Genomic DNA, 25,201 nt, shown 5'->3' on the forward strand with positions numbered 1-25,201 from the left:
GTTGTTTTGAGGGGAACTTGTTTCCCAACATAGCGTGACATATGCGTGTTTACAGCATCTCTCGCAAATGTGAACACAGGTGCTGAATATACGACAGATCCTCCAGAAAACAGGAACGCACGAGAAGCGGCTTTCTTTGCACAAAACTTATTGCGTTCGTGACCATATAGCAGTGCGAAGAACCAGCAGATTTGAACTAAACACGAAATGTTAGTAGGCCTATATGAAACTAGTGAATGGAGAACATTTTTCTTAGGATTCCCGCAAAAAATAAATGTATTATACGGCACAAAACAAATAATGACGTGAAATTCTTCAGCACGAAGTATTAACAGATTAATGTATTTGTTGTGTGCGAAATAAGTTAGGTGACCTGATGTGTTCAGAATTTGCTTCTCTGACATGACTGCCATTCGAGACATTCATCATCCTCGCTGGGACCTTTTTTTTCCCTTACACACTGACGTTTATGGTAAATTGACTGTAGTTTTCATTATAAAATTTATATGACAGAAACAAACGAACGCGTTTGAGGCCAAATGACGTGATTTGTACTGTTAGCTCCTAAATTTAAGTTCTTCTTTCGTTTAACTTTGTATCGAGATTAAAACTAAAACTAAACTCCTCCCGAACGGACTATGAAGGCCCGACGGTACCTACAGGCCGCGGTGTCATCCACAGCCCACAGGCGCGTCACTGTATTCGGATGTGGAGGGGCATCTGGTCAGCACACCGTTTACCCGGCCGTATTCAGTTTACCAGACCGGAGCCGCTACTTCTGAGTCAAGTTCAGCCTCACAAGGGCTGAGTGAGTGCACCGCCCTTGCCAACCGCGTTCAGCAGACCGGATGGTCACCCATCCAAGTGCTAGCTCAGCCCGACAGCGCTTAAATTTGGTGATCTGAATAGAATCGGTGTTACCACTGCGGCAAGGCCGTCGGGCGGTGTCAAGATTATCAGGGTAAAAATAATTTTGGGAGGAGAAAGAGGAATCTACAGTAGCCATGTTGAAGGAAGCATTGTGCCATTGCTCATACGTGATTTTCGGAAATACCACCCGATCGGAGTTTAGAATCCCACTTCTCCCAAATTAGATTCGATGAAATGTCACGCTCTGCCCAGCAGCTTAATATCGGCGAATTAAAAGTGTTACAGTAATTTAGATCGTAATAATCACAGATGAACCAGCGATGCATTGTTTCCTATATTAAACAACGTCTACAGCCCTGTATTGCTGCCGGTGCGGCGGTTAAGGACTTACTTTTAGCTTCTGCCTTCTAGAAATTTTGTAACATTAATATAATGATAACGACAGGAATATGACAGTCTGTTCATTATAGGTGACGTAGTTTCTCCCTCCACAGAGTTAAGATGTTTAACGATTTCTAAACGGTAAAGGAGGGGTAGTTTACGCGTCGTGAATTGCGTTGCAGTGACAGTGTCAGGTTCCTGTGAACTCGGTTCTTGCCACTGTCGTGGAAATGACGTAGCAGCTGTTGGCGATGGCCCAGCGTCGGGGACGAGAAGTTTGTCGCAAGACCCACACAGCGTCTTGACGCTGGTCATCTGCAGGGGTCCAGTTTCCTGGGGTTGGAAGCCGGGCGGCTGCTGCTGTGTAGTACGGAGCACACTGCCTAGCCCTAGCGGATAACTACGGCGGATACCTTTAGGAAATGTATTGTTTCTGTCTATACATATATTTCCCATTCTCCTTTCCGTTTTATTACCTCTGTAGGAAACTTCGACAAAATTTTTCTGCCATAATAAAATTGGGCTGGTTTCTAACAACTAAGACATAGTAATCTTGCTGATGAAGATCTTCCTGCCACCGTTATTGTAGGTGTTAAACGGTTATTGGTAAAAGTTGACGTAACAACGAAAAATGGAGAACGTGGCAAGAACTTGCGGACTGTATGAGGTTGAAAGAAAGGCTGCTGTGATGCTTGAAGCAGCAGCAACCACCGTGACAGACGTGTTGTATTTCATGTTGCTTTGATTAGAGCGTTACTGAAGTAGTTCCACCGACGACGAAATAGAACGTATGTTAGGAAATGTGCATAAACTAACCGCACCGCGAACAGTAGGTCTAAAGAATATGTGATACTAGATATGACTTGCATAAATACGGCCTATAACGTCGGTGATAATAGACATGAAAACACTTGTAGAAAGCGAGACGGAAGAGGGGGACCTAATTATTGTAACGATATTTATGCAGATAACTTCCATTAATAAATATTTTTCCGACGGAAATCGCCTGCAGTTTTGCGAGAAAAAAAATGACTCTTCGCTACAGACAAGTCTTGCAGTCTTAACATATTCTCCTTGTATCCATTTTGGAATTTCATTCAAACCGTGTGTTTCGTGCTTTTTACGACCTTAATAAATACAGTGCCCTTGTCAGGAGTAATGTAATTTCTATCAAGAATTACGTTGCCTTTGACGGACCTTTGAGCACTATGCACGAAGTTGGATATCCATTTTATTAGTCCTTGGGAATTCGCCGTTGTTGATGAATTTCTTAGCCGTTTTTTGATACATGAGCTGTCTCGTCTGATGTTTTTAGTACCGAGAAACAAGTAAGGGTGCGGTTTTCACGTCCGGTGAAATGAAGCCGTTCTTTGCCGCATGATTAGGCATAGTAGCTGGCTTCGAGTTCCCACGTCTGTGGAACAGCTGCGCTTACCACCTGGCATCGATATTAGCTTGGCCGAGACAGACATGAAGGGCCTTCTTGCCAGCATGCTACCTCGGAAAATAATTCCACCTGCATCGCCAATGGGAAAAAATCCAATAAAAGCCGTCAGAAACTGACAGCCGAACACTGGTAAGGTCGTGCTGATTTTTGCGTGAAACTCAGCTAGTTAACGAGATACTTGATAGTAGGTAAAGGTGGTGGAAAAAAGAAAGCAACGCCGAACGACCTGTGAGCAGGTTCTGGGAGAGCTTCGTGTGGTCAGCTACACGCTCGCGCACGTGACGTATCTCTCTGTGGTGTGTGTGTGTGTGTGTGTGTGTGTGTGTGTGTGTGCCGTAAAATGCAGCTGATGCGATTGTAGCGAGAATCTAGAGTGCTGGATAGGACAGTCCCGGAAGGAAATATTACTCCTTGCCCGTGAAAACTTGCACGACATGGATTCTACTAGAGACAATGCTGTATGTTGTCATTTGACAGTGTGTAGCGAGAATCTAGAGTGCTGGATAGGACAGTCCCGGAAGGAAATATTACTCCTTGCCCGTGAAAACTTGCACGACATGGATTCTACTAGAGACAATGCTGTATGTTGTCATTTGACAGTGTGGAGCTCATAATGTGGAGTGCATGTAGTTGATGAGAAAGTTTTACGTGTGAGACGCTTCCTCGTGCAATGAAGTGTTTCTAAGGTTGAGATAACTTGTTTGTCACGAGTCTACATCATTGCAGTGTTAATAATGGGAAGTTTTGAGAATTTTACATGGTAACCACTGAGAGGAATTTAGTAAGTAAATAATAATAAATTTGTAGCATCTGGAAAGAATCGTTCATTTATTGCTTACTCCTTAGTGCCCTCTTCTGATGATGTACAATAACTATTTCGGCATCTCCCTTGACACGAAATTGTACTTCGTATTTCTATAGCTGTCACCGTCGTATTGTTTCTTCTTCCATTTTACGCTAAGTTGATGCCCGATAAATTATATTGGGCTTGCTGGTACAGTATTATGTTGGTGTCTTCTTCCATTGTCGCCTTTGCATAGGGCAATCTGGCGGTGAAGTTAACGCATTTACTTTTATGCACAACAAGGTGGATTCAAATATCCGTGCGACCAACTGCATTTAGATTTTCCGTAACTTCCCTGTACCACTTAGGGGAAGTTCAGATTCCCAACATTATTCAAGTGAGCTAGTACTTCGTCTGTAGTTACCTCGTTACCGACAGTACGTTCAGCCATAGTTGTTCTTTAGTCGACCATGTTTTACCTGCCCGGCTAACACCGTTGATAACGCTCTGAACACACATTAGGACGGGGCATATACCAAATCTCTCTCTTCACATAAATCTACGTTTTTCACATTTCCAAGGGCACTGTCATAGCTCCACATATTCCAGGTTTTGGGCTTAGTGGGTATGTACCAGAATACCGCCCAATATGGAGTTCTATCCTAGGATTTTCAGCTATCACCTATCGCGTCTTCACTTCTTGCGATGATTTGTTAATTTTAAAAAATCCCAAACTGCACCATGCCTCAGAGTTCAAAATCGCTTGTTCAAATGGTTGAAATGGCTCTGAGCACTATGGGACTTAACATCTGAGGTCATCAGTCCCCTAGAACTTAGAACTACTTAAACCTAACTCACCTAAGGACGTCACACACATCCATGCCCAAAATCGCTTGTTCTCCTATGGTAAATCAGTTGACAGTATCTTTAGATTCAGGGACAGTTTCTTTGCTTTCTCTCTGTTATCGAGATATTTTTCTCTCGCGTCCTATTCACGGATGGAGTGTGAGAAGTATGATTACTTGTGCGCTTCTGTGCGAAATACTCTGTTCTAACTTGGTACTTCGCATTTGGGAAAGTTGCTCATGAGACTGAGAAATATTGCTACATTACGCCCGGAAAACTTCTAGAGCTTTTCTGAACAGGCATTCTTCGATTGTCTCCTGATTGAATTTTTTCAGCGTCTTTGTTACACACACTCGCCAGTCAGATTGTGTGACATGACTGACTCCATTTGTATGTCATTGATCGTGTTGTAAAATGCCGCTAAGTTTTTACATTTCGCTAAGGAACGACTTTAAAGTTCTCTGCATTCGGAGGTAGTTGCTAGTCTTCGCACGTGGTTGCTATTACGAAAATTGTGAATCGTTAATACTTCTTAGTAGGTAACAGCGCCATCTCACTTTAGCATTTCAACTAATAAAAGAAATTAATCTACAACGGAACGGAAATAACACAATACATATCCCAGGAATACATCTTAAATTATTACTTTGTGGAAGACTTTATCCAGGAATGCATGGCCGAGCGAGGTGGCGCAGTGGTTAGCACACTGGACTCGCATTCGGGAGGACGACGGTTCAATCCCGCGTCCGGCCATCCTGATTTAGGTTTCCGTGATTTCCTTAAATCACTCCAGCAGGCAAATGCCGGGATGGTTCCTTTGAAAGGGCACGGCCGACTTCCTTCCTCATCCTTCCCTAATCCGATGGGACCGATGACCTAGCTGTGTGGTCTCCTATCCCCCCCCCCTCCTCCCCCCAACAACCCAATCCAGGAATACATGGTGCTTACTGTTTACTGTCTGTTATGAAGTTTACAGTCTAGTCGTATGCATGGCGAATTTTCTTTAGTAGGCATCGATGTGGTTCTGAAGAGAGAACTTTCTGAAAGTCTAGAAACTGTCTACATATCCCTAACCATGACTCAGAGTGCGAGTTTAGTTTAGAGTTTTAGGTGGTTTCGGAATCCATGCTAATATCGTGGAGAAGGTGAAGTTGTTCCATGTTGGTTAGTATGTCTGAACACAGAATTTTGCTCTAAATAGTGTTGTTGTTTGATAGTATTTCGATGCAGCAATTCACTTGGCTTTTTCTGTTGGTGGGTGCGACAGTGTTGTTTTTCAATCTCTGGTGACAAATATTTGTTCAAGCAATCTTCCATAAAGTTATTCTCAATAGTGAAACTAATGAAAATGCAGAATCTAACAGGAGCTATTTAGGATGCTACGACCGTATACAGGTGGTCCCGGGAGGCATGGTGAATACTCAGGGATATTACAGGAACGTACTTTAGATTCAAAAAATTCGTGTAAACATGGGCTCAAAGGTGCATACCTTAACAGCTACTGTATGAACACTTCATCTTTGATACTATGAAACAAATCTCGTATACAGCAAGCTCTTGCCTTTCCATAATTTGGGAGATGGTAATGTGGACCAAAACAAGAACAAATACCCAGTAAACATGGCCCGAAAAGTGCGTACCTTAAGACCACTTGTTCGCCTCCGCTACTTTTTTCTACTAAACATGTGCTCATAGCCCTTTAGGTATGTATTTTAGAATTTTAGAGCCCATGCTCACTAGACTTCTTTACTTGAAAGATATTTCTTCCCATATCCCTTAATATTGACAATTCCTCCGTGGATACCATGTAGAGTGCTTGCAGTACACCTGCCTTTCAGCACCAATATTCGTTAATCTTAGCAGTCTTTAAATCGTCTGATAGAGAGTGCTGTCACTTTTAAACCCTCTTTTATGTTCTTCTCGTTTGGCATTCCATTATATGCGACAAATATAAAATCGCGATTGAGATTACGCAGTGCTTAAGACATTGTTTTGTTAATGTGAAGAGCGGCGTGCAAACCTTGTCTGCGTAGCCCGAGTAGATTTTTCTGAATTAGAGTCGGTGCTGGATGTTTTCATCTAAAGGGCCAGGGCTGGTTTCGTCTCCCAGACATCTCAATCCGGAGCTTGTGCTCAGTCACTGATGAACTAGTCCTCTATGGAATGTTAAATTCTAACGTTCATTCATTTCTTCATCCGAGGCATTGATGGCATGACTCGCTTAGTAGTAGTTCATGTGCGCACGGGAAAAAAAATTTCGTTTCCATAATTTGTAAAAGTACCCAGTCTATCTTCCTGTCTTCTTTCATACAGCTGTCGAGTACCTACAGATGATGTTGGAGGTATTTTTCCTCTTTTCAGTGCTCGATATAATGTTACATTCATCGTTCAGTTTACCAAAAATCGTTTCACTCCTCCATTTTACAGACTTCCTTCAGACACCGATATTTTATCCAGTGCACGTAAATGTTCACATACGTATCTTATCTACCCTTTTGTTCAGCCCACCTCTGCATCTTTCGCGTATGAATTCCGAAGAGCTACTGTCTGTTTTCCTTCTGTCAAGCTTCATCCCCCTTGCTCTGAGGCGACGCTATGGTTAAAGGAGTGTATTTGCATTAGGTGCACTGTTCAAATCCCCGTCCAGCAATACAGATACAGATTTCCTGTAGTTTCCTTAATTCAATGAGATTAATCCTTCGAAAAGAACACGGCCGGTTTCTTTGCTCACTCTCGTCTGATACGAGCTTGTGCTCCGTCTCAAATAACCTCGTTGTCGCCAGGACGTTAAAATCGTAATTGTGCTTCTCTTTTATGCTTCTGTTAACGCCGCCCATTGATTTTGGAGAAATCGTCTCTTTAGTGAAGATTATCTCTGAGCTGTACCCAGAAACATAATGAGCTATTTACACGTCCACCACCAGTAAAATGCTACAGATAGCGAGTTGCATGTAATGCTACAGGTAGCAAAGTTTGTCACTCGCGAGTAAACGAAATTGGTGCTATTTTTAAAGGTCAGGTCGGAGATATTTAGAACCCACTTTGTGATGCTCCATGTGTAATGCAAATGTAGTGAGTGGAATGAATGAGACCACGCTTGGAATTACGATTTTTACGACTTTGTCTCGGCTACATAGCTGAGCAAGAACAAAAATTAAATTTGGTGGTGTATTCTTTCTTTGACAGATGGCTTCTATGTCTGTCTTCTGTTATGAATCTGTTTAGGGAAGCTTCGTTATATCGTCTCAGCATACAGGGGATGACAATTCGAATAATGTGGGTATCTTCGCTCCATGTTGTCGCATTCTTTCAAATGAGAGTATAATTTGATAACCATGTCCTCCATAAACTTTTCAGTTTCGCGTGCCACACATGTCGCAGAAAGCCCTCCAATCGGAATTCAATCACGCTTGACGCAAGAATGTGGTTGGATATCTTTGTCATAATTTTTCTGATTTCGTACTTAACAAGATCGTCTTGCGTATATATGACGTACAGGTGGGGTGCATGTATCCAAACTATTTCTAATACTAGCATTTCGTTTCGTTCTATCGTCGTATGTGTTTTCAAAGTGTGCTCACGCAACTCCTTGTTGTTTCAGAAAAGCCCGGTTTCCAGTCTCCTTATGGCACGATGGACAATGGCATGGTGAGTAGTCACGAATATATCTACAAGGGCGTCAGACTCTTTGCTTGCATTGTAAATCTGTCTGTACCCTCTTCCACTTTAACTTTCATTTCGTGATTTTTAAACGAACTCATCACATAATAAAAGTACAAATATTATCAGTTCCGCACAAAAAAATATTGCTTCGCGCAAATTATCTTTCAAATTATTTTCTTGAAAGTATTGGCATGCTGTTCGTTTTCAGCCGACCGTGTTACAAGTACGTGACAGAGCGAAGTGAATCGGTGACGGTATTCTGGTCTGTGGACTCCCGCACATGTGCTGCATTGTTTCCTCTGTCTGAATTTTCAGTGAATGCTTAGATAGTTCCTCAAAAAGTCTTCACGATTCTCATACTTCAGCTCCTGTTGAATTTGCATGTGTTGTGTCATTAATGATATCTGGGAATCACCACCACCACGTTTAGAGTTCTTCAACAATTATGCAGTTCTTGTGCAAGAGGTTTCTGAACAGACCTGCTCAGTTGCAAGGTCATGTTTTCTTACGCCCTCTCAACAATTGTCTCATAACTGAGCAACATCGGTCAATAATTTCTTATGAACTGAAAATATGAAGGATAGTCGAATGAAAACGAGGCAGATCGAAAAGTACAAGTAAACTATTTTTTTTTCAAAAGTAATTGCCACAACTTTTAATAAATTTATACCACTGAGACAAGAAGGCCAGAGCCTTTACGATTAAAAAAAAAAAAAAAAAAAAAAAAGTTTGCGGTTGTCTACGCAACGGTGGTTGTATCCAGGCGTGTGCGTTTTCATCCGAAGAAAATCGAAGGCCATGAATGTCTTCCTCCAGGACTGCAAAAATATGGAAATCACGTGGGGAGAGATCGGAGACTGAATGTTGGATGTGTAACGACTTCCCAGCGACACTTCCGCAGCGTACTCGAATCGACCGTGGCAACGTGTGGCCGATGCCACATATTTTAAAATGTGCTACAGAAGTTTCTCTGGAAGCCCTTACACATCTTCTTTAAAGTGGTTATCTCTCCCCATGTGATTTCCGTATTTTTGGAGCCCTGAAGAAAGACGATCGAAGCTCTAGATATGCTTTGGGATAGTATCATGGTTCTGCAGGCAACCGAAAATATTTTTCCACGATGACATCTTCAGTCTTGTCTCACAGTGTGATGAAGGTATTAACAGTTATGGCGATTACTTTTGAAATAATAATCATTTCGTATTTTTTTTCCATCTGACTGCGCCTTATACTTGTGAACGATTCTCTAATTGCCTGTAGGCGCTACTCAAGTTATATGATGAAAAGTATCCAAACGCCCATGTGTAATGCGGAATAATTGACGAGTATATGCCACGAGAGGCGGACTTGCCAGTACAAAAGGAGACGGAGGGGGGGAGGGGGAGTATTGTATTGTAAATGGTAACTGTGGAAGCAGTAACAGCAGAATGAATCGATCAGGAGAGCAGATGACTTTTCGAAAGTGGATTAGTCATTGATTGTCATTTGAATAACACATTCATCAAGGACGTTTCAGACCTTCTAAAGCTGCCCAATTCGGCCGTTGATGTGATTGTGAAGTGGAAACGCGAAGGAACAACTGTAGCTATACCAAGACCAGACAGACATGTACCGATGGACAGGGACGTCGAGAATTGCGGAAGATGTTTGTAAAAAAAAGTCGCATAAAATCAGAGGAAGGAATCAATCGTGATCTCCATGTGCTACGGGCTGTCCAGCTAACTCAATGACTGCGCGTAGGAAATCAAAAAGAATGGGATAAAATGATAGAGCAGCTCCTCATAAGACACATTTCTGTAGTCAATGCTAAGTGATGCTTGAGGTGGCGTGAAGAGCGACACCATTGGACAGTCGATGACTAGAAACGAGTGATTTGGGGATGAATGGTGCTGTAACCTGTGGCAGCTTAATGGAAATGTGAGGGTTTGGGAAATGCCTGGAGAACGTTACTTGCAGTCATGTGTAGTATGGAGGAGGCCATATTACGATATAGGGGTGTTTTTCAAGCAGAAGGTGTGGCCCCACTTTGTGCTTAAGAAAATTCTAAATGCAGAATGATGTGAACTCTCATTATGGCCGTGTACAACAGAGGAAGAGTTTGGAGATGATGATTATATCAGCAAGACAGTACATACTGTCATAAAATTGCATCTGTGATTCAGTGGTTTGTGGACAGTAACGTTCCAGAAATGGAGTGGCCTGACCAGCATCCCGACTTGAATCCGAAGGAGAACCTTTGAATTATTTGGAACTTCAGCGTCGCTGCAGACCAGTCGAACATCATCATTGTCTTCTGTGGTTCCGGCTGTTGAGGAAGAATGGGCTGCCATTCTTCCACTGACAGAAACCTCACACAGTTCAAGCTGTCATGAAAGCAAAGGGTGGAACACACTGCGTATTAATGTCCAGTAATAATGTGTAGATACTTTCGATCAGATAGTGTAGTTAGTGAAATTGGCAGTACTATGAAGGATTATCAGAAAACAAGTACACGTGTTTTATGTGTGGCCTGTAGTGATAACAAGAAACGATGGAATACGCTGAGGAGTAGAATGATGATCTTCACACTCAGAGGTTGGCTGTGACGCCTGTTCGGTCTTTGTGGATCAGCTTTATTCATAACCTTTCTTCTTGGTCTTTCTTCACACTGTAGCACTTTCAAAATATTAGTCATCCGCTTATAAGCAAATACTGACTGCTTCGAGCGGTGTAGATGATGTAGAACTGATACCAGGCAATCATGCGGCATTGCACAGCTGACACAAGTAATGGCAGTGTAGTGTTGTGTATGGTTGTATGGAATTAACACAGTAAGAAGGGTTGATGTGGAGACGTGACAGTGGCAGAAAGCAGGTATAGTGTTTGGACGTGCTGATGAACACAAGTGAATGAAGTTGCCAGATTTGATGGTGTTTCTACACGGATAGACTAACATTTTTACTAGGAATGGTATACCACTAGCACCCGTTTATTAGTAACACGACTTAAGAAAAGTGGTCGTAGAGAGATCCTAACCAACAGGGATGGGAGACGAGTATCATGACAGTCATTTTCGTACCCAGTTGTAATTACTATTGTCTGATAATGCAGGTCCATATCAACCAGTTTCTGGGCGACCATTGCGGTGGTAGCTATATGCAATGGTCGTTGAGTTTCTGGCCATTACTCATAGTAGTACATAAACCTGCAAGTCTTCAGTGGCCAAACAACACATAAGCTCGACAGTAGGTAACTGGAGGCGTGTAGCTTGGCCCCTACGCCGCAATATGGCATTAACCCACAAGCGTGTGGAGCCTGTAATTTAAGCTGTAGTTGGTTCTGTAATGATGTTTCGGGGTATTTTCGTACCATGATTTGGGCCCACTCATTCAGGTTACCATTGTGAACCAGGTTGTTCATTTCAACGTTATGGGTAAATGAGTTTCTCTTTGTTCTACATCATGATGATTGTGTTGTGGGGGCTCGTTTTCAAAGAGGACGACAGCCGTGTCACAGTGCTGCGCGCACATGTTCCTGGTTTGGTGAAACTCGGGCGCCTTACCGCACCGGGACTATTCCACTGAATCACCTGCTCTTAATCCCCTAGCAAACGAGGAAAGGGGTGAGGCTATATAAATAGCTATAAAAATACCTGCAATTTTGTAAACACAGGATTTAATCAGCAGTGATTGGCTTTAGCTGACTATGGTAGACCTGAAGAACTGTTTTCCTCGTCAAATTGATGGTTGTTATGAAGGCAAAAAGTACTGTTAAATGATGCTAGCGTAATATCTTCTAGGAAAATGACTTATTATAGTTACAGTGCTTTTCACGGCTTGTAGTGGCGATCGCCGTTCTTTCCACATGGTGCTCCCATCTACTTCTGTAGTCATCTATCACATTGTTTTCAGTTCAGCTATTTACTCTTCCGTAAGAAATTTATTTTGGTTTTATCTAATTTTTTACATCCTTTCACAGCTGGGAGGAATCTCATTTCAGGCGCTTCCGTCATACTTATTTCTTTTGGTAAGGGACCAGGACTCATTGCCGTTGAGATGTAAAGAAACTACAGTAGCTTCATAAAATTTGAGTTTATTTCCTCTCCTAAAAATAATATTATAGGCCCCAAATCAGTGTAGGGTGAAGGCATGACTACGTTAGCAGCGCATCTAAACGTCTTGGCAGTCGGATCAAACAAACTTTGAGTGTCCTCCGTGTGCTATTGGAAATAGTTACCATCCGATTACAAAATTCGACTGTCTAGACGAGCATGAAGTGTGTATCATGGACGACACGTCATTCGAAAAGATTGGGATGGGAATAGTAATACCTACTTTGCGAAGTGGTGGTCATAAACATTTCGTGGAAACAGTGTACGAATCTTGTCTTGGTGAAATACGGTTGTAGAAATGCTTTGAAGATAGTTCTAAAACTTCCGTTGCGTCGCTGTTGCGACTACCCGCAGCGTATATGGTTGAATCATCCGTGATGGTGCCCCAGACTATCACGCCATGTGGACCGAATGGTGCTACGTTGATGATGATCATCTCAGTGGCGTCCCGCTACTGTAAGCAAAAATTGACAGGCGTTCAGCTCTGTACTCTGCTTTTGAATATGCATGAGCAAAAATTTTGCCTTGTTTGGTGCTGCCTATGATATCTTCAATTGTTCTTGACTGATTAACCAAGGAAAGCTTGCATATGATCTCACAGATAGCGATTGGTTGTTTATTATATACATACTTGGACCACCGCGTAATAGAGCTTACACGGTATTCACCTGTGCGGATTGCAGGTGGTTTCCTTGAGACACTTCGTTTCAATAACCAGACCAGTTTTTTTTCTTTAATGACAGTTTCGCTGTGTCTTAATTTTTATTCCTCTGAAATTTATTCAGCAATGACAGATGTAATGCTGCCTGCGAGTTGGGTCGTATTAATGTCTTCACCAGAAGGTACATGCCCTATCAGTTGTCAGGCGAGTTGTGTCTTATCTAGAGGAATGATACCACTAGAATAGCGCACACACGACGTTTTTAATCAGCAGTTTCTTACTTGGAGACTCGCAAATGTTAAGCCTTGCTTGAGGTTCCAGACAGGCCTTATCTTACTCTTCGGTGTCGAGTGTCTAAACGTTATCGCGTATGAACGGCATGCTTCCATACGAGGTTCTTACAGTTGCTCGATTGCAGAACCGTGTCATTAAAGACCGAATTTCACTAAAAAAGTTTTGGTTGTTGTTTCCTCAACTGTGGATGAGACATCACATTGGGAAGAGTTGCCTAAATTGTACCACTTTCGAGATTCTGTTTATTGTAGCCTAAAGAGTAAGCTACAAAATTATTTAAACCACGCCATCCTCTACTGTAGGATGCCGTTCTTGGTATCAGATGTAAAGACTGGAAATTCTGAGAAAAATACACACTACGCTAAAATTTCTGAACATCTGCAAACGTCACAAATGAGGAATCTGTTTTCCTAATTTGTATCAGTGGATGAATGAATTATACATCCATTATAAACCATCCTGAGTTTAAAGAAACATACAAGTCTGACTTTAACGAAATGTTCCACATTGCAGTTTCTGCATCTATTTGGAGGCAGTCCAATATAACTGTTTCTCTCCTTTCCCCACCCCTCCTCACTTTGAATGAATCCACGTTTTTCATCTGATCATTTCACCCATTCTGTCTTCCTCGCCTGACTCTCTATACCATTCCTTTGTTTTACGAATGAGTTTCTCTGGTGGCTTCGTAGCAGAGTATCCAAAACAAAAGACTTTCCACAGCCAGAACTGCGGTACCAAATTCTTTTCCTTTGCATAGTTTAGATTTTTCTTTTTAGCATAGACTGCTCCTCAGTTCACAGGCCTCTTGGCTTGTCTTGGAAGTTTTGATTGAAGCTTCCCTCATTTCTCTGGGATTTGGCAAGTTTTTTCTTGATGGTTTTTTCTGGATTGAAATTATGAGACAATCCGTTTTCTTATGCGATGTCGACCGCAAGGTTTCTTACAATATACGTTCTTAAACCTAACATAATTTTTTTAAATGTAGGAATATGCTGTTCCAATTAGTTTTCAACTTCGTTGGAACACACTTCACTGCGGCCAAAAGTTTTTTATGTCCCAGTTTGCATTTCCGTTTCTGTTTTTAAAGTGCCTTAGACACATTTTAAATGCGTGAATATTCATTTAATGCGTGATCTCTAATGAGATATGTTGTTCCAGGTAAATGCAGTTCATCTATGCTTCATTTTCCAACGCCTTTACTTTGTGTTGCAGTATGGCAATATAATTATTTAATTAATAACTTAAAGAACACAAAATTCACCACATCATTTCTAAGCATCATGTTGCATTAATAATGTCAGATCCATTCTCTTAAAGCTCACTATATGAGCAAGATTCTTAAATTGTGCCGGTATAATATGGGAAACTTACAACCATATACACTCCTGGAAATTGAAATAAGAACACAGTGAATTCATTGTCCCAGGAAGGGGAAACTTTATTGACACATTCCTAGAGTCAGATACATCACATGATCACACTGACAGAACCACAGGCACATAGACACAGGCAACAGAGCATGCACAATGTCGGCACTAGTACAGTGTATATCCACCCTTCGCAGCAATGCAGGCTGCTATTCTCCCATGGAGACGATCGTAGAGATGCTGGATGTAGTCCTGTGGAACGGCTTGCCATGCCATTTCCACCTGGCGCCTCAGTTGGACCAGCGTTCGTGCTGGACGTGCAGACCGCGTGAGACGACGCTTCATCCAGTCCCAAACATGCTCAATGGGGGACAGATCCGGAGATCTTGCTGGCCAGGGTAGTTGACTTACACCTTCTAGAGCACGTTGGGTGGCACGGGATACATGCGCACGTGCATTGTCCTGTTGGAACAGCAAGTTCCCTTGCCGGTCTAGGAATGGTAGAACGATGGGTTCGATGACGGTTTGGATGTACCGTGCACTATTCAGTGTCCCCTCGACGATCACCAGTGGTGTACGGCCAGTGTAGGAGATCGCTCCCCACACCATGATGCCGGGTGTTGGCCCTGTGTGCCTCGGTCGTATGCAGTCCTGATTGTGGCGCTCACCTGCACGGCGCCAAACACGCATACGACCATCATTGGCACCAAGGCAGAAGCGACCCTCATCGCTGAAGACGACACGTCTCCATTCGTCCCTCCATTCACGCCTGTCGCGACACCACTGGAGGCGGGCTGCACGATGTTGGGGCGTGAGCGGAAGACGGCCTAACGGTGTGCGGGACCGTAGCCCAGCTTCATGGAGACGGTTGCGAATGGTCCTCGCCGATACCCCAGGAGCAACAGTGTCCCTAATTTGCTGGGAAGTGGCGGTGCGGTCCCCTACGGCACTGCGTAGGATCCTACGGTCTTGGCGTGCATCCGTGCGTCGCTGCGGTCCGGTCCCAGGTCGACGGGCACGTGCAACTTCCGCCGACCACTGGCGACAACATCGATGTACTGTGGAGACCTCACGCCCCACGTGTTGAGCAATTCGGCGGTACGTCCACCCGGCCTCCCGCATGCCCACTATACGCCCTCGCTCAAAGTCCGTCGACTGCACATACGGTTCACGTCCACGCTGTCGCGGCATGCTACCAGTGTTAAAGACTGCGATGGAGCTCCGTATGCCACGGCAAACTGGCTGACACTGACGGCGGCGGTGCACAAATGCTGCGCAGCTAGCGCCATTCGACGGCCAACACCGCGGTTCCTGGTGTGTCCGCTGTGCCGTGCGTGTGATCATTGCTTGTACAGCCCTCTCGCAGTGTCCGGAGCAAGTATGGTGGGTCTGACACACCGGTGACAATGTGTTCTTTTTTCCATTTCCAGGAGTGTATTAAAGGCAACGTCGCCATTTTCTGTCAATTTCTAATAAACGAACCACAGTACATAGTCACGACTGACTGAGAACTGTCTGAAACATTATGTTGCCACTTAAAACAGTAATTCTGTACACGAAATACATTAAAACAACAAAATAAACGCTGTCTTTAGACCACTTCTTTCTCAACACACACAGCTTATAGCTGACAGTAGAGTTCAAAGAAGTACATAGTTCACGCTTACTTTACCAAATGTCGGTTAGTACAAGAGATACGAATTTTATAGCAGTGGTGCAAATTAGGAAGCGGTATAATATACACAGCTCTCCCGTAGATGCTTAATTCAGTGAAATCCGAAGTTTGGGTCGGCTATTTGATATTACTTGTCGCACCACATGGTTTTGGCTTTCTCCGTTACAGGTAAGCTTCCGATCAGAACAGACTCTGCACGACGAGCAGAAAACAGGCTTCAGTGTGTGCGTTGTCTTAATGGAGACAAGTTTTCCAGTTGCTTCAGAATCAACAAGTATCATCTTGTTCTGTACTGATTGTCTTCACTTTTTACTAAACGTGAAAAATATTTTCATCCGCGCATTTGACTGTTCTTGTTTTAAAGGGGCCTAGAAGTGGAAATGATTCTACACTGATATGCAAAACTGAAGGACGAAAGTTACTTTTGCATGATGTATCACTGCCAAGTGACATAGGTCTGTGAAACTTGGACCGCAATAGAAAGAATTGCTACCGTATAGTGCAGAAGGTAACTGAATGAAATACGCAATGAGACGAACAAACATGACAATAATTATATTGAAGTCACCGCTGTCTGTGATGACACCAGGACGTTGCAAAAGGCGGGACGTGGTTCTTAATAGTGTGTGTGATCACCACGGACAGCAATGCATGCGCTGCAACGTACTCCCAAGCTGGCCACAATGTTGGTAAGGAGCTCTTGTGGTAGGGCGTTTCACTCCTTCACGATGGCGGTTGACAACTGCTCGAAGTCGTTGGCGCATGTGAACGTGCAGCAGTACGTCTCCCCATGGCGTCCCACAGGTGTTCGATGTTAAGGCGGGCGAATGGACAGGTCACGCCATTCGCTGAATATCTTCTCGTCTCAAGAACTCCTCCGCCTGCGCTGTTCGATGCCGTCGCACATCGTCTATAAAAATGAAATCGGGGCCGGGCGCATTGAAAAGACGCACATGGTGAAGTACAGCGTCACAATAATGTTGACTGGCGAGTGTAATGTGTTCAAAGATTTGGAAGCCAATGTGCCCATGCACCATTATGCCTCCACACACCATTACGAGACCACCAAAACAATGTTGCTGGATGCATTACGTGTTGACATCTCTCGCCATACGAGGTACGTCCAGAATCACTACTCAGACTGAATCTGTTCTCATCCGAGAACAACACGTAACCCCATTCCTCGTCGGATCAGTTCCTATGCTCTTGGCACAATCGCAAATGGCCCCGCCAATGTGCGAGTGTCAACGGAACACAAGGTACTAGTTGTCGGATGAAGAGATCCACTCCGGTGCAGTCACTGTGCCACTGTGTAGCGTGATATTCCGTGTATTGCACTCCTGTTAAATACGGTTGTAGTTTCACCTGCTGTCTGACGTGGGTAGACATTGTTGGACCATCTCCTCTACTACGGGCTGCAGTGCCTGTAGTTCGGAAAGCTCCATATGCATGTGAAACAATGCTGTGAGCAATACCAAACTCCTGGGATACAGTCGTCACATTTCGCCCTCCTTCCTGTGTCCCCATGATTCTGTCCGTGTTCGGCCATCCAGCTGTTGTCTGTGGTCCACCACATTGCACCGTAACGGCTCGTTGATTAACACACAGACTTTTTTCGGTCCTTTACCCTCCTGATGTTACGTTTGCGATCTCCATATGGTAGTATAGTCACGCTGACTTAACACCATGTGACGTCCAGATTTCTGTGCGAGACTGGGGTAGACCTTTGTCAACATGCTCCCGCCGTTTCATTCTTTTTCCACCGACTAGTTTATAAGAAATGGTACATTATTTATTTCGTCCTTAAGTTTTGCAGAGCAGTGTATTTCTTCAGGCGTAAGCATCGAATATAGCAGTTCTGTGAAATGTTGGATTATGTGCGAGAGTGAGACAGGTTTGAGTAGCATATTGTGGACAATATGCCAAGGATACTGTATTGAATGGTACGCAGCAGCAGATTTTTATTTCACAGATGTACACTTTCGAACAAAGTGCCCTTTAAATTTATATATTCTTTGTTTTTTATTTCACAATGTTATTTTTTAGTTCCACAACACTTTTTCGTTCCATGCTCTTGAATTTAAGAGCGCAGACGTTCTCAGAGATGCAGGTGGTTCAAAAGCATCTTTTGAGCAGTTTAGTAATATCGTTGCTTTCGAAGCAAGCTTTTCTGCAATACGTGTACACAGGAGTATATTTATTAGAACTGTGTTTTAGAAAGTCAGCTACAACAACGGTGCTCCGTCGTTAGTAATAAATTTCGTGGGTCTGGTGATTAAAGGACTAAACGACCCATATATTAACCTTCAAAAGTCTACGAAAAAGTGCATCAGATCTCAGGGCGTGAATACGAGATGAAGACCTAAAACAAAGACGAGAAAGTGCTACTGCCCTAGGAGTGACAGGGTGATTCAGAAAATGGAACTCAGAAGTTTTTCAGAGTAGGGAAAAGTGTGCACTAAACGTGAGAGCCAGGATAGAAGAGTATTTTTGTAAGTGTAACCACCCGCATGAAAGGCTTCAACACTTGTCAAAATTTTGGGAGGCAGTTGTGTGATTATCGTTGGCAGCTGTAGTGAAATGTAGCTTTTCTGAAGCAACTGTGCTGTAATGCAAATGTTTCACGTTTCTGTTATTATGCTCCAGATAATCCGATTGACACGGGATGGTTGTATAAATGGAATTTCACGTGTAATGTTTATCTAGACAGAAAGAACGCTTCTAATCCTATGTTGAAGCCAGGACGCCGCAGTGTGGTAGTTACACCTAATATCGTCACTGTAACACAAGAAGAGCTGTGCGCTGCCGAGCATATGCTGTTCCCCTCAAGAAAATCGAGAAGACGTTTCTTTCGATTTGTAAAGTTGCAGGACGAAGGGAGCAATTGATCTGCTTGACACACTATTTCCATTATCAAGCGACATAGAGGAAGTATAGTCCTAGCCAAGCCTTCAGGTTGCGCTATTGTATCTAACAAGAAACGGTACCTGTGGAATGTCCAAAATACATTTCAAGTGTCAGTCGTGGTCAGAACTTTTCTTTATAATTGTGCCGGATCGAAGTGAATTCGAACGTGGGCAAATTATTGTTGGTCGAGTGGGAGGTGCTTCCTAACCGAGGTACCCCAAGTGTTTGGTGCTTCAAGTGGCCCCGTATCGAAGATTTATACCCCATACAGGGAAAGCGGAAAAACCATGATCCCGTAAGTTACTACACCGACGAAATTGTTTGCTGAATGAACGTGACAGATGCTCAATGAGGAGGATTGTGACGAAAAATAAAAGGACGACAGCTGCAACTGACACTGGAGAACTGAATGTCGCACTTGCGAACCCTTTCAGCGTAGAGGAAACATGAAGGGAGGTCCATAAGCTGGGAATTGCTGGGCGAGCTGGAATTCCGCAACCATTCATCAGTGATGCAAATGCCCGTAAAGGAACACGTGGTGCCGAAGGCATAAAACCTGGACCATGGAACAAGGGAAGAAAGTCGTTTGGTCGGATGAGTTTTCTTTCAAACTGCTTCCAATTTCAGGTGGAGTTTACGGCGCAAGAGTGAAACATGGAGGGTGTTCGGTGATGATTTGGGCGGCCATGTATTCCATGGACTCCATGGTTACTCGGGAAGGTCGCATTGCTGCCAAGGATCTATGACCATTTTGACTGGTCAGGTCCATCCCCGGTACAATGTTTTCTTCCCCACTAGTGCTGCTATGTTCCAAAAAGTGAGGGCCTCTGTTCACACAGCTCGCATCGTCCAGGACTAATTTTCTGAGCACGTGGGTGAATTGTTTCTCCCTGGCCAAGTCACCGTATCGTAGTACTATTGAGCCTTTGCGGTCCACTTTGAAGAGAAGCGTGCCTGACCGCTGTCGACCTCCATCACCTTTGCCTGAACTTGCCACTATTGTGCTGGAGGAGTGGTATAAGGTTCCCTTCAAAACCATTAAAGACCTGTTATTTTTTTAATTTAATCGTATGACTAGGGCCCCCCGTCGGGCAGGCCGTTCGCCTGGTGCCGATCTTTTGATTTGACGCCACTTCGGCGAGCTGCAGTCGATGAGGATGAGAAGATGATGTTGAGGACAGCATAACACCTAGTCTCTGAGCGGAGAAAATTCCCAGACCCAGCCGGGAATCGAACCCCGGGCCAGAGGATTGACAATCCGTCACGCGGATCATTCAGCTACCGGGGGCTGACAAGAGCTATGTTTATCCATTCCGATACGAGTGGAAGCTGTTTTGAATGCCAATGTGTTTCCTGTATTGTATTAGGCGTGATAATGTGTTGTTTTGTTGATGGGACGGTAACGAGAATTAAAAGTAATGTTGTCCTTTAAAGTAACGAGGTAGCCATTCAGATTAGAATTCTTCGTGCACTTGGGGGAATTAAAGCAAGAGCCTCCATAACTTACGAGGAAACATGTGAAATTTCTAGATATTTTGCCCTTGGACATTTGCGGTTCGTGGTGAAATGCGGTAGATCATGTGTTCGGTAAGCTCCATTAATGAATCGTGCCACCATTGCAGTGGGTTCCCATTTTTCCCAAGCACAACAGTAAACTTATTTTGTATTTTTTTTCACTCACACACTCCTCACATTTGGGGAATATATTGTTCTTTATCCGAATGCACTAAACACTGCAGAAGAAGACTTTCACCATAAAAACTGTAGTGTTAAAGATGATGGAATAGTAGATAAATAATTCTCTGGCTATGAGTGCGGAAGTTCTAAACGTATTCCCGGTGAGTGTAATGAGGACCGTCCAAAATGAGTGAGGAATTGGCGAATGATGAAATTAAATATACGTTTTACGAAAACCTCACTCGACTTTTCACGATTGATGAAAATTTAAACGACGAGAATAGCGAAGTACAGATTTCAGGCTTCGCTACGTGTGCTAACAATGCAGACAGTTATGTAGAATCGTGGAGAAAGATAGTCTGTACAACAAACGTGTCGTAGTTCTTATAAGAACTTTCTTAGTTCTCGTTAAGTGAGAAGATTTAATAACAAATTTTTGTGAGCTACAGAGATTTATTTTTATCGCGCGCATCTGAGCTATTTGGTCAGCATCTCTAGAATCAGCATCAGAACGGACCGATAGGAATTTGGGATGTAACTAGGGGTTTGCGATTGAATTTCAGCTCAACTTCGCCAGCTGCGAAGTCAACTTCGTCATTGCTACAAATTCAGCCTTGCCTTCACTTGAGGTGCACGATGAAACTCAGCTTAAGTTTTAGATTTAGATCTTCCAACAAGATATAAGCCTGTTTCATTTTGCATACCAACGCGATCTATTGCATTATTCTGTTTCTTACAACAACTTGTGCATTTTTTAGTTAATGATTTCTCCTTTTACACTATATATATATCTCCCCTTCTCATCTTTAACCCTAGCATAAATCTTATCGTTCATGTATTATGTATTGCAACATTGTGTTTTTCTATCCTTACCTTAACCCTCTCATGTATCTCTCCACTGTGCTGTGATTTTTAGCAGTGGTGCCCTATGCAGCTGAAATCGTGCTTAAGGCTTTGTAGTTGTCACTGCAATAAAAGTGCTGAAAAATTCTAGCCAACTCTTCATAAGATATTAGTTTAAGCCGTAACATATGTGTGGATTTTACTGTTACTTTGCAACAGAAATAGCCGCCTCTATATGGCTACACTGTACTTACCTATTTGTTCTGTTTCACTTATACTCAACATATTTCTATCGTTTTACGTATCTCTTACGTGATTTTTCCTGTAATTCATTTCTTTTCTTCGCCTCAATATTTCTTCGTTGTAAGATATTACAGTTTTGTATCTTTTGTGTAACTTTGAATCTTTGCTTTGCTTCCTCTTAGAATTGAGCAGAATTATTTCTTCCACATGTAGAAATTTTTTAAGTTAAATTTTTATGTTATTCAGACTTGTCTTTCATTGAAGATTCGTTGTCTATTTATGTTCAATTTTCAGGTTTAGCCCTCACTAAACAGGTTTGCCCTTTTTTATCTCCAATATTAATATCACTTCAGTTTTAGTTTAGATTCAACAGAGCTAGACGTACAACGCTAACATCGTCACTGCTGCTGTCTCCACCACATCTTTCACGATAAGACTAATACCGCCACTTCCCTGAGTGGAACGAAATCATTAAAAGGTGCGGGACATTCTTCAGGGAGGACGTACGACGACGTATATATGGAGGAGTTAATAAACGAAATAATACTTACGTCAGAAGATACAATTATGTGTTTTGTTATTACTTTCCTCTGTACCAGTATCCTACTTAGAAATTTCGCAGCCAACAGCTTTCAGTGCTTTCAAACTACGTACTGTTTCCGGAAATTAAGTTTCCCAAATTAAGCACATGCTGCATCTGAATGGAACTCGGCGATCTCAGTTAGATATTTTGTGGCTCGTTCGTAGAATGGTGTGAAAGTGCACGGATGACCACCACTGGTAATGCCTTAGTCCTTAAGAAAAAAGCGATCCCCTGAATCAACTTTCACCTAACCTTGATGCCACTGTAGACTCTGAACAACAACATCGTTTCAGTACATCACTGACTTCACTCGAGAAACAGCCAGAAGCTTATTCACGTGATGCAAACAATAAAATGTGTAGCATTAAAAAAAAAAGAAAACATTCTAAAACACTGACAGCTGTAAATTCCAAAAACATATTACTAGGTCTCTAGTATCATAGAATAAAGATTAACCTCGTAGTGAGCGAGCTCAGTGCAGACGAAACATTAACAATGTATTATGTCGGCATACACCAACATTTTTAGAATTATTTGTACTAGCATAGGCAGTTCATATGTTAAAATACATACACAGGCATATTACCAGTGAAAAAGGGAGAAGGGAATGCAGATTCCTTAAGACTTTCCTTCAGAGCTAAGTCATCAGCTCAAGTGAGCGGAAAATATCACTGTTTTCAGAGGTGATCTCTGCTAAATGACAGACACAGGCAGCGCAAATGTGTGCAGCGATTTGATGCCAGATTGACCTTACCATTGCCAGCTTCAGTTACATGAAATGTGTAAAACCTTCACTTAAAAGAGACGTTCCACATCTGCATCAGCTACATGATTCCTCACTGGCCCAGAACAGCAGATTTACTTTCACAACAGCACACAGGAATCACAACAATATTTGCAAATTTTGCTGTACAAAACACTTATTTGTGTACTCCAGGTTCAGAAGATATTCAGCAAATAACACTGTTTTACCATCACAAGAGTGTCAGCTACCAGTACTGCATATCCATTACAAAAAAATCTACGTTTCTTCCACAATGTTTTGGAACACGAACATACCTCCAAAGCGTTGTTTATTCCTGTGAATCTGGTGTTCAAAGTTCAGTAAGTATTAATAACAAAATTGTCCTTTAGGTAAGGAATTCTCCTATTCATATGTGAACATTAAATAAGGCTGTAAACCTAGGCTTAGGTAGTTGCGCAAGACATTCATACAGACCTATTAATACTTGGATGTAAGGTCTTGTGAACCCCTCGTGGGACAGTGTTACTGGATATCCGACACGCAGTAGTGATTCAGAATTTATTATGGCATATAAAGGTCTATATATATCGACGCAGTGGTTAAGGTGCCGGACTCATGTCTGAGTTCTGCATATTACAAGAAATTACTGTACATGTAACACGTGATATTTTCAGTTTACGGAATGGAATCGTCTCAGGTTCGTCGCAAGTAGGTTAAGGAACCGTGGCAAGTTATAGTTCAGCGTTGAGTTCCTTCCCTTAGACCCGTCAAGTTCTATAATTACATTAATGACTGGTTTGAAGTCTGCAAAAGAGTTTCCTACGTATCATACACGGGATTACGTACGTAGTTCAGTGTCTTAATACTAACAGGGCGGAAGGAAACCACCATATTTATTTGACATAGACAACAGAATACTTCATAATATATCGGAAAATAGTTCTCACAGCTTAACAATTTCCGCACTGAAACTTAATTATCTCCCTATATCGTTGAAGCATTCTACACCGAAAATTTAAAACACCCAAGGCAATTTCGTCTGCGCTGGTTTGGTGGTTTACAGTGATATGAGCGAAATGTTCTCTACAGACTTAGAGAGGGTTGTATAGATATTACTTCTAGGCTTCACCTTGCCGACTATCAGGCGAATCTTCGCTCGTAATGTTTCACTGCAACGAGCACGCTGTCCGATTTGAAATCATAATTTTAAGATTGTCTATTCACGTTTGTATACAGATACCTTCATACACTGTCGATACATTCTCTCAAATGATTCCAAACATTTATTGTATCACTGTGAATTATGACAGTGTACAAACTATTTAACTTCGAGTAACTAATAGTTGTTACAGGTCAGAAAGTGAAAATAATTGCAATACTTCGATATTTGAACTAGAACAAAATTCTGCATATCTTTCGTAGTCAGCAGGTAAATTAATGAATGATTCGTTGACAATCGATAACAGCGTGGTTCATTAGTGTCAATATTACAGAGACATCCTTAAGGGTTTCCAGTTACACTATAGGGTTACAGAAGTATTAGAAACTGAATAAGATTAAAACCATGTGCTGGACCAAGATTCAAACTCGATCTTTCTGTTTCGCGAACAGTTATCTCCCAAATAAGCTATCTGACCAAGCCTTATGTTCTTCCTCTAATCTTCTGCCAACTTTCACTCCAACCGTTCTAAACGCTTTCAGTCCATGTGCCGTGGGCAGATGATGTAATTGATTGGAGCTTCAACAAAAAAAGGTAAAGATCCTCATTCGGATCTCGGCCCACAACATAGTTCTGTCAAGAAGTTTAATTTCAGTGTATGCCTCACATCAAAGTGAACTTCTAACTCTGAAGACAGTTGTATGTTCAGACTACAGGTAATGTAAAGTAAATCCTTAAAATAAGTATTAACTCTGCTAATGCTTGTTGACAAAAGAATAGTGTGTCGGCTGAGTCAGAAACGATATCTGTTTAGCGGAGTATAGTCAATGAAAACGCACGTATTAAGAGGAATGCAGTCTGAGGATTTTCTACACAGTTACCGATTTAATGTATCATCATATTCAAAACTATTTCCAATAATCATAAAATTTTAGATTTTCGTTTGCAACCGAAGATAAATGAATC

The 25,201-nt window shown here is 42.5% G+C and overlaps 1 protein-coding gene across 2 annotated transcripts in view; it reads left to right on the forward strand.

Moving 5' to 3' along the window:
- The window catches only part of LOC124723200 (transcription factor 12), a 748,137-nt gene that overhangs the window by 64,549 nt on the left and 658,387 nt on the right, over nt 1-25,201 (forward strand). For both annotated transcript variants that reach the window (XM_047248392.1, XM_047248393.1), the window contains exon 2: nt 7,930-7,976. In XM_047248392.1, coding sequence (XP_047104348.1) covers nt 7,930-7,976 — 47 coding nt within the window. The remainder of the gene's footprint in view (nt 1-7,929; nt 7,977-25,201) is intronic.

This window comes from Schistocerca piceifrons, chromosome X (genome assembly GCF_021461385.2).
Source record: "Schistocerca piceifrons isolate TAMUIC-IGC-003096 chromosome X, iqSchPice1.1, whole genome shotgun sequence".
Lineage (NCBI taxonomy): Eukaryota > Metazoa > Arthropoda > Insecta > Orthoptera > Acrididae > Schistocerca > Schistocerca piceifrons.